General features: G+C 37.9%; 1 protein-coding gene across 22 annotated transcripts in view; it reads left to right on the top strand.

The window, feature by feature from the left end:
* Positions 1–16,666, top strand: part of VRK2 (VRK serine/threonine kinase 2) — a 110,244-nt gene that overhangs the window by 26,248 nt on the left and 67,330 nt on the right. For all 22 annotated transcript variants that reach the window (XR_016230340.1, XR_016230341.1, XR_016230338.1 and 19 more), the window contains 4 exons: positions 11,034–11,083; positions 11,756–11,825; positions 13,667–13,754; positions 15,634–15,739. Coding sequence is in view for 16 of the 22 variants with exons in the window: in XM_008254375.5 (XP_008252597.1) it covers positions 11,034–11,083; positions 11,756–11,825; positions 13,667–13,754; positions 15,634–15,739 (314 nt within the window). In the remaining 6 variants the exon portion in view is untranslated. The remainder of the gene's footprint in view (positions 1–11,033; positions 11,084–11,755; positions 11,826–13,666; positions 13,755–15,633; positions 15,740–16,666) is intronic.

Genomic DNA, 16,666 nt, shown 5'->3' with positions numbered 1-16,666 from the left:
GTTGTAATTTTTTGCCTAGAGATCATTATTGTGATTAGAAAACATGCCCTTATTAGTAGTAGTCATTCATTGATATTTTTTGATACTTGCTTCCTGGGTAAAAATATGGATAGTTTTAAAAAATATGTTGATTTGAAAAGAATGTATGGGGGTTGGCGCTGTAGCACAGTGGGTTAACGCCCTGGCCTGAAGTGCCAGCATCCCATATGGGCACCAGTTCAAGACCTGGCTGCTCTACTTCCAGTCCAGCTCTCTGCTATGGCATGGGAAATCAGTGGAAGATGGCCCAAGTTCTGGGCCCCTGCACCCACATGGGAGACCCGGAAGAAGCTCCTGGATCCTAGCTTTGGATCAGCGAAGCTCCAGCCGTTGCATCCAATTGGGGAGTGAACCACTGGATGGAAGACCTCTCTCTGTAACTCTGACTTTCAAATAAATAAATCTTAAAAAAAAAAAGAATGTATATATTGTATTTGTTAAGATATTTAGTTTGGCCTAGAGAGAAAAATGGTTAATTGCATTGTTTCAATCTGATTTTTGTCTCTTTTTCCTATAAGATTTATTTGAAAGGCAGAGTTGCAGAGAGAGAGGGAGAAAGGTCTTCCATCCACTGGTTTACTTCCCAAATGGCTGCAGTGGCTGGAGGTGAGCTGATCAGGAGCCAGGAGTTTCTTCTGAATCTTCCATGTGGGTGGCCCAAAAACTTGGGTCATCCTCCATTGCTTTCACAGGCCAAAGCAGAGAGCTAGATCAGAAGTGGAACAGCTTGGACTTGAACTGGCACCCAAATGGAATGCTGGCACTGTAGGCAGGCAGCGGCTTTACCCGCTACACCACAGTGCTAGGCCCCACCTATGCATTCTAATGTTGCATTAAAAGCTTCCACTATTTTCTCTACGTCATTTTTTCCATGTAACTTGCTTCATTTTTTAATTTATGTTGTTTGAAGCTACATTGTTACATGCTTTCAAGTTCATAATTCTCTTTCTATTGTATCAATCCTTTATGATTAAGTTGGACTAACTTATCTAAAAATTATTTCTAAGATTTATTTAATTTCAATAATGCACGAGTTTTCAGCCACTTTGATTTTATTAATTTTCTATCTTTTTACTGTATGTTTCTGCATTCACTGAGTTTTAGGTGTGTCTCTGTATTGTCTTTCTATGAGTCTGCTTTGTGGACTGCTTCCCATGTTGGAGTGTTCATACCTTTTTAAATCTATTATTATTACCAAACACTTAAACCTATCTATATGATCACTTTAACACTTAATCCTTTCTATATGGTCATTTTAGTACTTAATCCTATTCCTATAATCACTTCAACACTTAAAAAATGCCTTTTTTTCCCCCACCCTGCTTATGAGGATTTGGGGTCCCATGGCCAGTTATTAAACTGTACCCTTAGAAGTACGTCCATAGGAATATATGCAGAACTGTACAGCTTCATACATTTTGTAATTTCTACTTTAGGAACATGGTGATTGTTTCCACCATGCCCACCATCCCACATATGCTCCCACTCCCCTTCCTCCTCTCTCTCTCATTCCCACTCTTATTTTTTACTAAGTTCTATTTTTAATTAACTTTATACACATGTGATTAATTATGTTAACTAAAGAGTATAACAAATAGTATAGAAAAAAACAAAAAACTCTTCCTCAACAGTCAAGACAGGACTGTTCCAAGTCACTGCTTCTCAAAGTGTCAGTTTCACTTCTACAGATTGCCTTTTTACCTGGTCTATTAGTTATCACAGGTCAGGGAGAACATATTGTTTTTGTCCCGTTGGAAATGGCTTATTTCACTGAGTATGATGTTTTCCAGTTCCATCCATTTTGTTGCAAATGACCATATTTTTTTTTTTTTTACCACTTTGTAGTATTCCATGGTGTACATATCCCATAATTTCTTGATCCAGTCCTCAGTTGACGGGCATTTGGGTTGATTCCATGTGTTAGCTGTTGTGAATTGAGCTGCAATAAACATTGGGGTACAGATAACTCTTTCATATGCTGATTTCATTTCCCTTGGGTAAATTCCCAGGAGTGAGATGGTCAGGTCATATGGTACATTCTGTATTCAGATTTCTAAGGTATCTCCATACTGTCTTCCATAGTGGCTTTACCAGTTTACATTCCCACCAGCAGTGGATTAGGGTACATTTTTCCCCATATCCTGCCAAAATCTGTTGTTGATTTTTGTACGAGAGCCATTCAGACTGGGGTTAGGTGAACTCATTGTGGCTTTGATTTGCATTTCTCTGATGGCTAGTGATCCTGAGCATTTTTTCCTGTATCTGTGGGCTATTTGGATTTCCTCTTTGAAAATGTCTGTTTAATTTAGGCAGGCATGGAAAGCCAAGACACTCTGGCAAAAAAAAAAAAAAAACAAAAACAAAAAAAAACAAAAAAAAACAAAAAAAAAACACCTAAATGAAAGATCTCTGCGAGTGAGATCCCAGTAGAAAGAACAAGTCATCAAAGGAGGAGGTACATTTCTCTGAAGGGAGGAAGCTTCCACTTTGACTATGACATTGTCTAAGTAAGATCGAAGATGGCGAACTCAAGCCTTCCATAGCCTTGGCAACTCATGGCTAGAGCCTAGGGAGATTACCGACGCCTTAAACAAGAGTGTCAATTTGTTAAGTCAACAACAGGAGTCACTGTGTACTTACTCCTCATGTGGGATCTCTGTCCTTCATGTTTGTCCAATGTGAGTTAATGCTATAACTAGTACTGAAACAGTATTTTACACTTTATGTTCTGTGTGGGTGCAAACTGATGAAATCTTTACTTAATATATACTAAATTGATCTTCTGTATATAAAGATAATTGAAAATGAATTTTGATGTGAATGGAATGGGAGAGGGAGCGGGAGATGGGAGGGTTGTGAGTGAGAAGGAAGTTGTGGGGGAAAAAGCCATTGTAATCCATAAACTGTACTTTGGAAATTTATATTTATCAAATAAAAGTTAAAAAAAATGTCTGTTTAAGTCTTTTGCCCATTTCTTAATTGAGTTGCTTGTTTTGTTGTTGAGTTTCACTCTTTTTATATATTCTGATTATTAATCCTTTATCAGTTGTATAGTTTGTGAATAATTTCTCGCATTGTGTCAATTGTGTCAGTTGCCTCTTCACTTTACTGAGTGCTTCTCTTGAAGTACAGAAGCTTCTGAATTTGATGTAATTTCATTTGTGAATTTTGGCTTTGACTGCCTGTGCCTCTGGGGTCTTTTCTAAAAACTCTGCCTGTGCCAATGTCTTGCAGAGTTTCTCCAACGTTCTCTAATAATTTGATGATATTGGGCCATAGATTTAGCTCTTTAATCAATTTTGAGTGGATTTTTGTATAAGGTGTAAGGTAGGGATCTTGCTTCATATTTCTGCATGTGGAGATCCAATTTTCCCAGCATCATTTTGTGAAGAGACTGTCCTTGCTCTGGGGGTTGATTTTAGCTCCTTTTTCAAAGATAATTTGGTTGTAAATGCTTGGGTTGATTTCTGATGTTTCTGTTTTGTTCCATTGATCTGTCCGTCTGTTACTGTACCAACACTAGGCTGTTTTGATTACAACTGCCCTATAGTATGTCTTAAAATCTGGTATTGTGATGTCTTAAAATCTGTTATTGTGATGCCTCGAGCTTTGTTTTGTTGTATAGGATTGCTTTAACTGCTCGGGGTCTCCTGTGTTTCCTATGTATTTCAGCATCATTTTTTCTATATCTGAGAAGAATGTCCTTGGTGTTTTGATTGGTATCACATCAAATCTGTAGATTGCTTTCAGTAGTGTGGACATTTCCATGATCTTGATTTTTTCTAATCCACGAACGTGCAAGATTTTTTCATTTTTTTGTATCTTCTATTTCTTTCTTTAATGGTTTATAATTCTCATAAAGATTTTTGACATCCTTGGTTAAATTTATTCCAAAGTATTTTTTTTTTTGTAGATATTGTGAATGGGATTGATCTTAGAAGTTCCTTCACAGCCATGGCATTGTCTGTATATGCAAAGGCTGTTGAGTTTTGTGTGTTGATTTTATATCCTGCTACGTTACCAAACTCTTCTATGAGTTCCAGTAGTCTCTTAGTGGAGTCTTTTGAATCCTCTATATATAGGATCATGTTATCTGCAAATAGGGATAGTTTGACTTCTTCTTTCTCAATTTGTATCTCTTTGATTTCTTTTTCTTGCCTAATGGCTCTGGCTAATACTCCCAGGTCTGTATTGAATAGCGATGGTGAGAGTGGGCATCCTTGTCTAGTCCTGGATCTCAGTGGGAATGCTTCTAGCTTTTCCCCATTCAATAGGATGCTGGCTGTTGGTTTATCATAAATTGCCTTGACTATTTTGAGGAATATTCCTTCAAACCCAATTTGCTTAGAGCTATCATCATGAAAGGGTGTTGTATTTTATCCTATGTTTTCTCTGCATCTATTGAGATAATCATATGGTTTTTGTTCTTCAGTGTGTTAATATGATGTATCACATTGATTGATTTGCAGATATTGAACCATCCTTTCATACCAGGAATAATCCCACTTGGTCCAGGTGAAATCTTTCTGATGTGTTGTTGGACTCTAATTATAGGCTAGTATTTTGTTGTGGATTTTTGTGACTATGTTCATCAGGGAAATTGGCTGTAATTCTCTTTCTCTGTTGCATATTTTTCAGGTTTAGGAATTAAGGTGATGCTGGTTTCATAGAATTTGATAGAATGCCTTCCTATTCAATTGTTTTGAATAGCTTGAGAAGAATTGGAATGAGTTCTTTAAATGTCTGGTAGAATTCAGCAGTCAAGCTGGCTGGTCTGGGCTTTTCTTTGTTGAGAGGGTCTTTATTACTGATTCAATTTCTGTTTTGGTTATAGATCTGTTTAGGTTTTCTATGTTTTCATGGCTCAATTTATGTAGATTGTATGTGTCCAGGAATCTGTCCATTTCTTCTAGGTTTCCTGTTTGTTGGCATACAATTCTTTGTAATGATTTCTGATGATTTTTTAATTTCTGTGTGGTCTGTTTTTACATTTCCTTTTGCATCTCAGCTTTTATTGATTTGGGTTCTCCCTCTTTTTGGTTAGGTGTGACAATGGTGTATCAGTTTTGTTTATTTTTTCAAAAAATCAGCTTTTGATTTCACTGATTTTTTTTGTATTGTTTGTTTTCAATTTTGTTAATTTTTAATATTATTTATTTCTTCCTCCTGGTTTTGGGTTTGGTTTGTTGTTGATATTCTAGGTCCTTGAGATGCATTGATAGCTCATTTGTTTGGTGCCTTTCCAGTTTGTTCATGTAGGCACTATGCTGTGAACTTCCCTCTTAACACTGCTTTTGCTATATCCTATAGATTTTGCTGTGACATATTGTCATCTTCATTTGCTTCCAGAAATTTTTTTGATTTCTTTTTTGTTTTCTCCTTTGACCCATTGTTCATTCAAGAGCATGCTGTTCAGTCTCCATGTGTTTACATATATCCTGGAGTTGTTGATTTCTAGCTTTATACCATTGTGGTCAGAGAAGGTGCATGGAATGATTTCTGATTTTTTGAATTTGATGAGAATTGCTTTGTGGACTAGCATATGATCTATTCTAGAAAAAGTTCCATGCACTGATGGGAAGAATGTGTCTCTGCCACTGTGGGATGAAAGGTTCTGTAGATACTCATTAGGTCCATTTGGCCTATAGTGTCGATTAACTCTGCTGTTTCTTTGGTGTTTTTCTGTCTGGTTGATCTGTCCATTGCTGAGAGTAGGATATTGAAGTCCCCTGTTACTATTGTATTGGCGTCTGTGTCTCCCTTTAGGTTTATTAACAATTGTATTAATTAACCAGACACCCTGTAATTGGGTGCATATACGTTTATTGTAAATCACATCTTCCTGCTGCATTGATCCCTTCATCGTACATAGTGTCCTTTGTCTCTTAACAGTTATGTTAAAAAGTCCATTTTGTCTGACATTAGGATGGCAACACCAGCTCTTTTTTGGTTTCTGTTAACATGGACTATCTTTTTTCCAACCTTTTGCTTTTCAGTCTGCATGCATCTTTGCTAGTGAGATGTGTTTCTTGTAAGCAGCAAATAGATGGGTCTTGTTTTTCAATCAATTAAGCCAATCTAGATCTTTTAACTGGAGAATTGAGGCTATTTAAATTCAGGATGACTATTGATAAGTAATGAGTTGGCCCTACCATTTTTCTATAATTATTCCTGTGGTTTATTTTGGATTTCTTTTGTTTTTATTGGTGGTTTTTCTGCCTTCTCATTCTTTCATAATGGCGTCTATCTTTCTGTTGTGTAACACATCCTTAAGCATCTTCTGTATGGCTAGATGACTGTTTAAATTCTTTCAATTTCTGTTTTTATGAAATGTCTTTATTTCACCTTCACTCATAAATGCAGGCTTTATGGTGTACAGTATTCATGGTTAACAGTTTTTTTCTTTTGAGGCTTGGACGATATCTCACCATTCCCTTCTAGCCTGTAGGGTTTCTGTTGAAGTCAGCTGTGAGTCTAATTGGCAATCCTCTGAAAGTGATCTGGTGTTTCTCTAGTGCCCAATTTAGAATCTTTTCTTATGTTTTACTGTGGAGAGTTTATATGTTGTGGTAAGAGCTCTTCTAGTCATGTCTGGTAAGAGTTCTATGTTCTTCTATTTGAACATTTCTTTCTTTCTCCAAATTGGGAAGTTTTCTGCAATTGTTTCACTTAAAAGGTTTCCTATTCCCTCTTAAAATAACTTATTTATTTATTTGAAAGTCAGAGTTACACAGAGAGAGGAGAGGCAGAGAGAGAGAGAGAGGTCTTCTGTCCACTGGTTCACTCCACAATCGACCGCAACAGCCGGAGCTGTGCTGATCTGAAGCCAGGAGCCAGGAGCTTCCTCCGGGTCACCCATGCCAGTGCAGGGGCCCAAGGACTTGGGCCATCTTCTACTGCTTTCCCAGGCCATAGCAGAGAGCTGGATCAGAAGTGGAGCAGCCGGGTCTCAAACTGGCGCCCATATGGGATGCCAGCGCTTCAGGTCAGGGCATTAACCCACTGCACCACAGCCCCAGCCGCCATCTATTCCCTTCTCTCTTTCCACTCCTTCAGGCACTCCCAAGACTCGTAAGTTTGGTCATTTGATAGTATCCCATAAGTCTCTAACACTGTTTTTAAGTTTTATGTTTTCTTCTTGTTCTTTTTTTTTTTTTTTTTTTTGGTCTTACTGTAAGATTTCAAAAGATTTGTCTTCTTGTTGTCTTCTAGTTTAGATATTCTTTCTTCTGCCTCATCAAGTCTGCTGTGAAGACTTTCCAATGGGGCCAGCACTGTGGTGTAGCAGATAAAGCCACTGCCTGCAGTGCCAGTATTCCATATGGGCACCAGTTTGAGACCTGGCTGCTTCACTTGTGATCCAGCTCTCTGATATGGCCTGGGAAAGCAGGGGAAGATGGTCTAAGTGGTTGGGCCTCTACACCTGTGTGGGAGACTTGGAGGAAGTTCCTGGTTCCTGGCTTTGGATCGGCATGTTTCTGGCTGTTGCAGCCAAATGGGGAGTGAACCATTGGATAGAAGACCTCTCTCTCTCTCTCTTTCTCTCCCCTTCTCCTGTGTAACTCTGACCTTCAAATAAATAAATCTTTTTTTTTAAAGACTTTCTACTGTGTTTTTTAAATTTGATGCATTTAATTCTTCATTTCTAAAATTTCATTTTGTTTTCTCTTTATATTCTCAATTTCTTGGGGAAAATTTTCATTCATGTCTTATATAGTTTTCTTTAGTTTGGATTTGCTTTTGATTTTTTTGAATAATCCTGTGATTAATCTTCTAAATTCCATTTCTGGCATTTCCTTGATCTCTTCGTCTTCGCATTCTAATATTGAAATGTTGTTCTGTTCCTCTGAGTGGTTTGTAGTGACTTTCTTATTCTTGTTATTTGCATTCTGGTTCTTATTTTTTGTCATTTTGGGGGCGAGTTTTTAATTTTTTTTCTTCTGTAGACATCTATTTTTGGGGCTACGCTTCTGCGGCTTCCTGGAACTAATATCTGCCCTTTCAGTGAACACCAGGAGATGTTTAGTGGGTGTAGCCTGGGGTCTCTGGTCAATGCTCCAGGGCAGGGCGAGTTCCCAGCTGTGCCCTTTAGCTTTTCACGTAGCCACCTTGGGCCCAAGGTCTCAGCACCTCAGGTTCCCCCAGACGCTGCTGGCGTGGGCGCCACTTAGTTTATTGTGGTATTTGCTCTGCCCCTTCCCAGTCAATCTCTGAGACAGTGCGGGCTGTGGTACATTACCTTCGTTCCTAGTTCTGGAAAACACACAACAGTCACTGGCTTAATGCCTGCTCCCCGGTGCTGCCTTCAGGCACCCCGTCTGGGTGAGCTGATATGTGTGCACCTGCGGACTCCCCTGGTTGTAGTCCTGATTTAAAATTGTTCCCAGTCTCTCAGCTGGATTGCCGGTTTTGTTTTGAAGAGATTGGTTTAAATCAGTCGTCTCTCTCCACTTCCACTTGGACCTCAGGTGACTGCCAGCAACCACTGGTTCCGGGTCGTCACCTGGACTCTGCTATACTCAGGGATTGCTGCCCTCAGTCCTGACCTCTCCACCCCCACCCCCCACCCTGTCCTAGAAATGCCACCAGCTCTGCCTGTCCCAGCTTCGGTTTTCCCAGCTCTTTGGGTGCGTGCAGACACTTACCACGCTGGTTCAAGCTGGCTCCCCTCCTCCCATGGGGCCTTCTCAGTGGTTTTTCCTTCTAATCTCCTCTAGTGTATACCTCCTACGTTTCTCTTCATTGTTCCTCCTAGCCCTGTATAGTGTGCTGCTCCCTAATCTGCCATTTTTCCCAATATTTTTTCTTACCAATGCCAAATCATTGTAGATGACAGTTAATGTGTAATAGCACTGGCAATGTCCATGTCTGAGTTGAGCTTGAAGATAAATATCTCAGATTGAGTTTGACCATGCACAGATAGTGACAACCACATCCTAACTGCTGTGTGGTTAACAGCAGCCAGCAGGTGTCATCAGCTTTAGAATATGTTCAGATTTCAGAGATATTAAAAAATGAAAGAAAATGTGTAGCTAAAATTTGATTTTCAAAGATATTTTATTGTCATATTTGGTATTTTCTGTTCACTCTAACTATTCCTGCTTTCTATTAAATTATTTAGGTTTTCTTTATTTTTTTGTCTACTGGTTTCAAAGTTGTAAAAGTTATTTTTATTTTAACTTACCGTCAATTTTCAGTGTACTCTTCATTTATCCTATAAACTTAAGTAAACAATTTTCTGGACAGTATAAGAACACAACAGCACTTTAACTCTGATCACATTATGCCTATGTTGTACATTATTTTTATCAGTCTTCAGTCAGCCTTATCCTAAATTGCAGTCTTGATTTTCTGTATGAGTATTTGAAGAATGTTTGATGTCTTCAGCAGACTGCAGAGGCAGATACCATGTCTGTTTTGTTGTCATCATTTAATTGCACTAACTAGAATGGGATTTGGAAAATAAACAATGTATTCATTTCAATAACTAGCTGATTGATGAGTCTACCATAAAGAGACCTTCATGGTAACTAGAACAAATATTTGGTCAAATAAAACATCCATCTCTAAGGGCTTTGTAGTCAATTGACCTTGAAATATAATGTGACTTGGAAGTTTATAGAGACTATTGTGTAGCTATCAAGTGACAAGTGTGGCAATGTTGCAGGTGTATGTCTCAGAGGGTTGTGTTCATGTGAAATTCTGTAAAAAGAAGATTCAGATTATAAAGTAGTATATACATTTAAACTTATTTTAATAATTTAGATAATGTGGAAGGATTGATTTGTTCTAAATCTGGACTCCATTTTTTTTAAAGATTTATTTATACATTTGAAAGACAGAGTTAGGGAGGAGAAAGAGGCCTTCCATCTGCTGGTTCACTCCCCAAATGGCCACAATGGCTGGAGCTGGGCTGATCTGAAGATAGGGTCCAGGAGATCCTTCCAGGTCTCCCATGAGAGTGCAGGGGGCCAAGTACTTGGGGAATCTTCCCCTGCTTTCCCAGGCACGTTAGCAGGGAGCTGGATTGGAAGTGGAGCAGCCAGGACTTGAACCGGCACCCTTATGATATGGCCTATAGCACTAGCCCCTGAGATACATATTCTTTAATGTAGGAATAATTTACAACTAGTTTCAGAAAATGATTTTTTTTTTTTTTTGACAGGCAGAGTGGACAGTGAGAGAGAGAGAGACAGAGAGAAAGGTCTTCCTTTGCCGTTGGTTCACCCTCCAATGGCCGCCACGGCCGGCATGCTGCGGCCGGCACACCGCGCTGATCCGATGGCAGGAGCCAGGTACTTATCCTGGTCTCCCATGGGGTGCAGGGCCCAAGGACTTGGGCCATCCTCCACTGCACTCCCTGGCCACAGCAGAGAGCTGGCCTGGAAGAGGGGCAACCGGGACAGAATCCGGCGCCCCAACCGGGATTAGAACCCAGTGTGCCGGCGCCGCAAGGCGGAGGATTAGCCTAGTGAGCCGCGGCGCCGGCCCAGAAAATGATTTTTAAAGATGTTCTCATTTAATCTTGGTTTATTCTAGATTTTTGTCAAGTAGAAATTGTTTCAAATTTTCTACTTTAAATGAATCAGTTTTCATTTTTGAATTATTGAGGGTTAACAAAATTGAATCAATGCATTTTATTCTGTAACATGCATTGGATTTAATTATGTATATCTAAAAAATATTTTCTTCACTTCAGACTTTTGTGATTAATATTGTAATAATTTGGGAAAGTGTATGGTAAAGAATGTGATTGTGGTATCAGAGATTTGAGTTTCAGGCCATAAACTGTTGCTTCTTAGTGAAAAGGTTTTCAGCTTCTCAAAGTTTACTTGCATTTTGTGTAAAATGGAGGAGATACCACTGTAAGAGGTTGTTGAGAGGTTATATAAACTCATATCTAAAAATGCTTAGCACAGTATCTGTTACATTGTAGGTATTCAGTAATTGAGAGTACTACTATTTTCCAATTGTGTGTTGTTTATTTTTTGCAGCTTTCCCTGCAAATAAGCCAGACAGAGATGCAAGACATGTAATAAAAGTGGTAAGTTTTGCTCTTGAATTTGAATTTCATGTGTACTTGACTGTTTTTCTGGTTTTTTTTTTGCTTATTTTAATTTCATCAAATGTTTCTGACTTAAGTTTTGTAATTATTTCTTTATCAAAAAACCTCACATATTTTCCCATGATTACAATGTCAGCACTGGAGAATCTTCATTGTTCTGTATTACTGTCTATCATCCTGAGCTATGCCTCCTTCCCCAGATCCATCTTCACCCAGAAGATAAAACCCTTAAAGACAGCCCTGGTATTTCATTTGTGTATGTATCCTCTGTGCCTTGATTTGTAAATGAAATACAGTAGACACCCATTAGAGGTGTCCTGTGTGAATGAACCACCAGGGTGGTATGCAGTATATCCACTGAGATGTATGTGTTATAATATAGTGTCTGTGTATGTTCATGTGTACAGTTCTCAGTGTTTTCCTGTGGAAGACTGTATAGGTACAGCAGTGCAATATGTTGTTTAAAAATGAGATTCTTCAAAGGTTTTTTTTTTTTTTTGTTACTGGAGATTTTTAGTACAAGTTCGATGCTTGTGTCTTATAAAAATGACTCCAGTACTACTATTTGTGACATATGTGAACTCATATTTTCATAGTTGAAATTCCATCCTTATGAATTTTTCCTAGTAAAATTTTTCTTTTCTTTCAAAGGAATATCAAGAAAATGGCCCATTGTTTTCAGAACTGAAATTTTATCAGAGAGCTGCAAAAGAAGATTATAGTAAGTAAAATTAGCTAAGCAAGTAAGAAATATATGGGTTTACTAAAATGACTGTTGATATTTTGGTCTTTTTTCTGGCCTTCAATTTTTCAATAAGAAATTTTATTGTAAAGTGATAGAGTTAACTGTTATAATGCAGAAAAGCAAGACAGATGGTATACAAATCTTGATATGGCATACATAATGGGTTATATATTTTAAGTCAAAGTTGTTTCTCCTACTTTACATAAAATGTAGGGTTACTAAGTGTAAAATATAGAAGAAGGAAACTTTTACAGAAAAACATTTGGATAGGAAAAATGTAAGGAAATGACATTAAAATAGTCAGTAGATATATAAACAAAATAAATGATAGTAAAGTATATTAAAATAAGAAGGGAAATGAAACACTAATATATTTAAGAAAATGATGGGAAGTTAAATGTTGGGAAATTAATTGGAGCTGGATAGCACTTAAGAACCACCAGACAGAGGATTTGATTGTGAAATGACTGAGGCGAGAAGAGGAAGAATAAAAGTATTTTATAAATGCTGTCTGGTAAGAAATGGGCTAAGTAAAACAAAAAGGTTGAGCAGAGTAACAACCAGTGTAGCCAGTGTCTTCTGTGTCATGTTTAGGAAAAAGAAAGATGGGTTGGGCCTCAATAATTAACTTTGTTTTCCTTAATAAAGTTTTCTAAATATTTAGGCTGTAGTCTTTACTAACGCTTAAACTATGTCAGAGTGACAAATAGAATCCATTAAACTTGATTGTTTATCAGTAGAGCTGTCGTAAACATTAAACACATATGTTAGAAAAGTGAAAACATGATTGAACTACCTTACTGTTTTAGTGGATTTGAGCTGTTTGTAAACTACCTTCAATCAAGCAGTTTCTTTATCACATAATTTCAGAGTAAGATGATTTTTCTACTCAATTTCTTTCTTTCTTTTTTTTTTTTTTTTTTGACCACCATGGCTTTAGATTTTGAAGTACAGGCAGAAGGGAAGAAAAAGTCAAAAAGCCATCTCTGTTTATTGATCCATTGCTAGGTAACACCTGTTAAACTCTGAAATTTAGTTAGCCTATAATGTAATTTTTTTCATGCTTAGAAACCTTTGTGTATATAATAATATTTTATAAGATTATGACTTCTGCTTTTGTTATTGATATAATTTTAAAGTTTCTATATGTGTTTTTGTGGTATAGTGATAATTTAACTATCAGATAAATATATATTTTTAAATATTATTGCTCTGTCTTTTCACTATTTTTTTAAAGATTTATTTACTTATTTGAAAATCAGAGTTATAAAGAGAGAGAGAGAGAGAGAGAGGTCTTCCATCCACTGGTTTACTCCCTAATTGGCCGTAATGGCTGGAGTTGTGCCAATCTGAGGCCAAGAGTGAGGAGCTGCTTCTGGGTCTTCCACATGGGTGAAGGGGCCCAAGGACTTGGGCCATCTTGTGCTGCTTTCCCAGGCCATAGCAGAGAGCTGGATTGGAAGTGGAACGGCTGGGACTTGAACTGGCGCCCATATGGGATGCTGGTACTGCAGGCGGCAGCTTTACCCTCTACACCACAGTGCCAGCCCTGATCAATATAATCTTTAAAATGCTTATTTTCTAGGAAGGGCTGATTACTGTTTTAGGTAGCTAAATGAATTTTGGCATGTATGTTGAGGTCTATGATGTCAGGCAGATTTTAGTTTTAATTCCTCATCAGCCACTTCTTAATGAGCAAGTTACTCAGTTTTTTAAGCTATCTTAGCACCTAAAATGAAGAAGTTTTTTGCTACCATGAGGCAAGAATTAACCTTTCTAAATTAAATGAAACTTTTGTTGTCAAATTTTCTTTGCAGTAAAAAAGTGGATAGAACACAAACAACTTGATTATTTAGGAATTCCTCTGTTTTATGGATCTGGTCTTACTGAATTCAATGGAAAAAGGTAAAATGGGGTTATTATAATAATGCCCTATAAATAGTCTATTGCTTTGTAACAACTTATTAAAGATGCAGTTTATGGCAACAGACTTGTAATATCTTAATTTCTGTGGGTCAGGAATCTGCAAGTGGTCAGCGTAGATGATTCTAGCTCAGGATCTCTCACGAGGATGTAGTCAGCCATCAGCCAGGGTACAGTCCTCTCAAGGCTCAACTAGGGAAGGATCTGCTTGTGTTCTTGTTTTCTTTTAAAGATTTATTTTTTATGTATTGGAAACGCAGAGTTACAGAGAGGGAAGAGACAGATATTCAGCCTGCTGATTGACTCCCCAAATGGCTGCAACGGCCAAGGCTGTGCCAGGCTGAAGCCAGGAGTAAGGACTTCTTCTGGATCTTCCATATGGGTGCAGGGGCCCAAGCACTTGAGCCATCTTCTGCTGCCTTCCTAGGTCATTAACAGGCAGCTGGATCAGAAGTAGAGCCGCCTGGTCGCAAACCGGTGCCTACATGGGATGCCGGTGTCACAGGACTCCCCAGCGAGGATCTGCTTTCAAGGCTATTGGCAGGCCCAGGAAGATCTGCTGTGAGATGTACCCCTGTGATTGTTGGCAGGTCTTTACTTTCTGGTAACATGGGTCTCTGTGTAAGCTGCCTGCATGTGAAAAAGAAATGAAAGCTGGCTTCTCCTAGAAAGTTTTTGAAAGGGAGAGAAAGAGTACGCACAATAGAGTGCATCCAAGAAGAAAATCATAGTCTTTCTCTAATTCTACAAATGTCTCATTGGATTTTCAGTATCTTCTTTGATAGAAACAAGTCACTAGGTCCCCCCTTAATGCTTAAGAGAGTAGAATTGTACCCCATCTTTTGAAGCGAGGTTCAAGAGAGAATTCATGGAAATAACCAAATATGGCTAGTCATCACGTATAAATAAGTCATTAATAGTTCTTGAATTAAAAAAACCTTTGTCATTTGCTGAGGACCCATTTTGCAGGGGGTGGAGGATTTTCATTGACATGATTTCATTTTCTGCATTGAATGCTCTTTTAAGATGGGTGATATTTTTATTTCCTAGCTGAGAAAAGAGGCTCAGACATGAGTACTGTGTTCAAATAGTCTTTAAAAGCCGTGATAAAAACCAAATGAGCAAGCAGTAATCTTGAAACCAAGTATAGGGTTTTCAGTAGGGGACTGAGTGCCCAAGTCAATCCTGGTTCTTCCATATCCTGTAATATGCAGCTCATTAAAGAAATCAGTTAGAGCTATATCAGCTGGCTTGGAAAGTTTCAGTATGATAGGAAGGAGAGATTACATATGATAAGATCACATTATTGTAAAATCGAAACCCTTAGATTTGTATGTTTGTGTTCGTTACACACAGATACAGAATGGGGAATTATGGTGGGCATGTAGGTGAAGGAAGGAAAAGGAGTAGAGGGTATGAAACAGAAAAGGAAAAAGTGTATCTAAAAAAAGTTTATAAATGTATAAAGAAAATAAATATGATTTCATGAGGCCAAGAAATAAATGCAAATAAAAATTTCTGTGTAGACAATTAGTAATTGTCCAAAGCCATAATGCAAAGGTGATGGGATCAAAATAAATTCAAGACTATCTAAAATGACCATCTCTTTTTCATGATCTAAGCGAGTGTGTATGATTCAGTACCCCATTGTCTTCTAGTAGAATACTAACTGCAGAGTAAGTATTGAATGGTGTCTTCAAAAGAATCCAGGGTGATTACTGTGCTCTCATGCTCAGATGGGTCAGGTTACATCATATTTTGAGAAACTTAGGGTGTTTCTCCTTGTTTTGGATTCATTAACAGACAGTCTCAAGCATTACTGTCTCAGGAAGATCTCTTTTTTGATGTCTCTTTATTTTAGTTACAGGTTTATGGTAATAGAAAGACTCGGTATAGATTTACAGAAGATCTCAGGCCACAGTGGTACTTTTAAAAAGTCAACTGTCCTGCAGCTAGGTATACGAATGGTAAGCAAGAATGATTGTTTTGCATACTCCATTTTTGGATTATTTACCTGTTACACAAATCTTCACCCTTTGTGGAATGATCAGAGAATGAAGGATTATTGCCCTAGAAATGTCAGTTATTGAAAGTAGAGGCTATTTTGGTGAAATTGATAACAGTGGGCTCTGTAAGTGACAGAATGTGCTGTGTTTGGCACTGCGAACTCAATTAGGCATTGGTTCTACAGTCTGATTTTTTTTCCCTTCACAGCTTTGTTTTACATATCAGAACAGGCTTTCATTGCTGTAAGAATAACCTCCCTTTTGTCAGTTATATTTATAATCAAATTATGGCAACATACATTATTTTCTATCCTAAATTTTGTGATGGTATGAGGTACTGTAAAGTTTCTTTATGAGTTTGGGATAGTGGCAATAATTAGTTGTGGCAATGAGTAAATATACTCTGCTAAATAAGAAGCAGTGAAATCCTAATTGCACCCAAACACACATTTGTTTATGCTTCATATTTGTCTTACCTTGTTTGGTTTTGCTTAAGTCTCATTTTTTCCATTTTAAGTAGAATTAAACTATTCATGCCAGGTTGGAATGTGGCAAATAGAGCTCATTAATTTTCCCATTTATCCCTCCACCCTGCCAGTGAATGGTTATTGAGCATTGGGTGTGTGTAACATGCAAGGATGAAGGGCTTGAATAGTGAAGCTGAGAGTTTTCTGTTATTATACGGAGAAAGATTGCCTTTCCCTATGCTCATAGACATGGTATTTTCTTTAGTCTCCAAAACTTGATGTTTAATTATTGGTTGGGTGAAGAATTGCTGAGTAGGCTGCATGATTATTTCATTGTAGATCTCTGATTTTATGCTGTGCTTTGCTCTTTGCACAGTGTAACCACTGGGCTGTCAGGGACATAGAAGCGTCATGGAATCCT

This window comes from Oryctolagus cuniculus, chromosome 2 (assembly GCF_051225735.1).
Source record: "Oryctolagus cuniculus isolate XC-2025 breed Fujian yellow rabbit chromosome 2, ASM5122573v1, whole genome shotgun sequence".
In the NCBI taxonomy this organism is placed as follows: Eukaryota; Metazoa; Chordata; class Mammalia; order Lagomorpha; family Leporidae; genus Oryctolagus; species Oryctolagus cuniculus.
The sequence above is the reverse complement of the archived record's forward strand: the minus strand, read 5'-3'. Positions and strand labels throughout refer to the sequence as shown.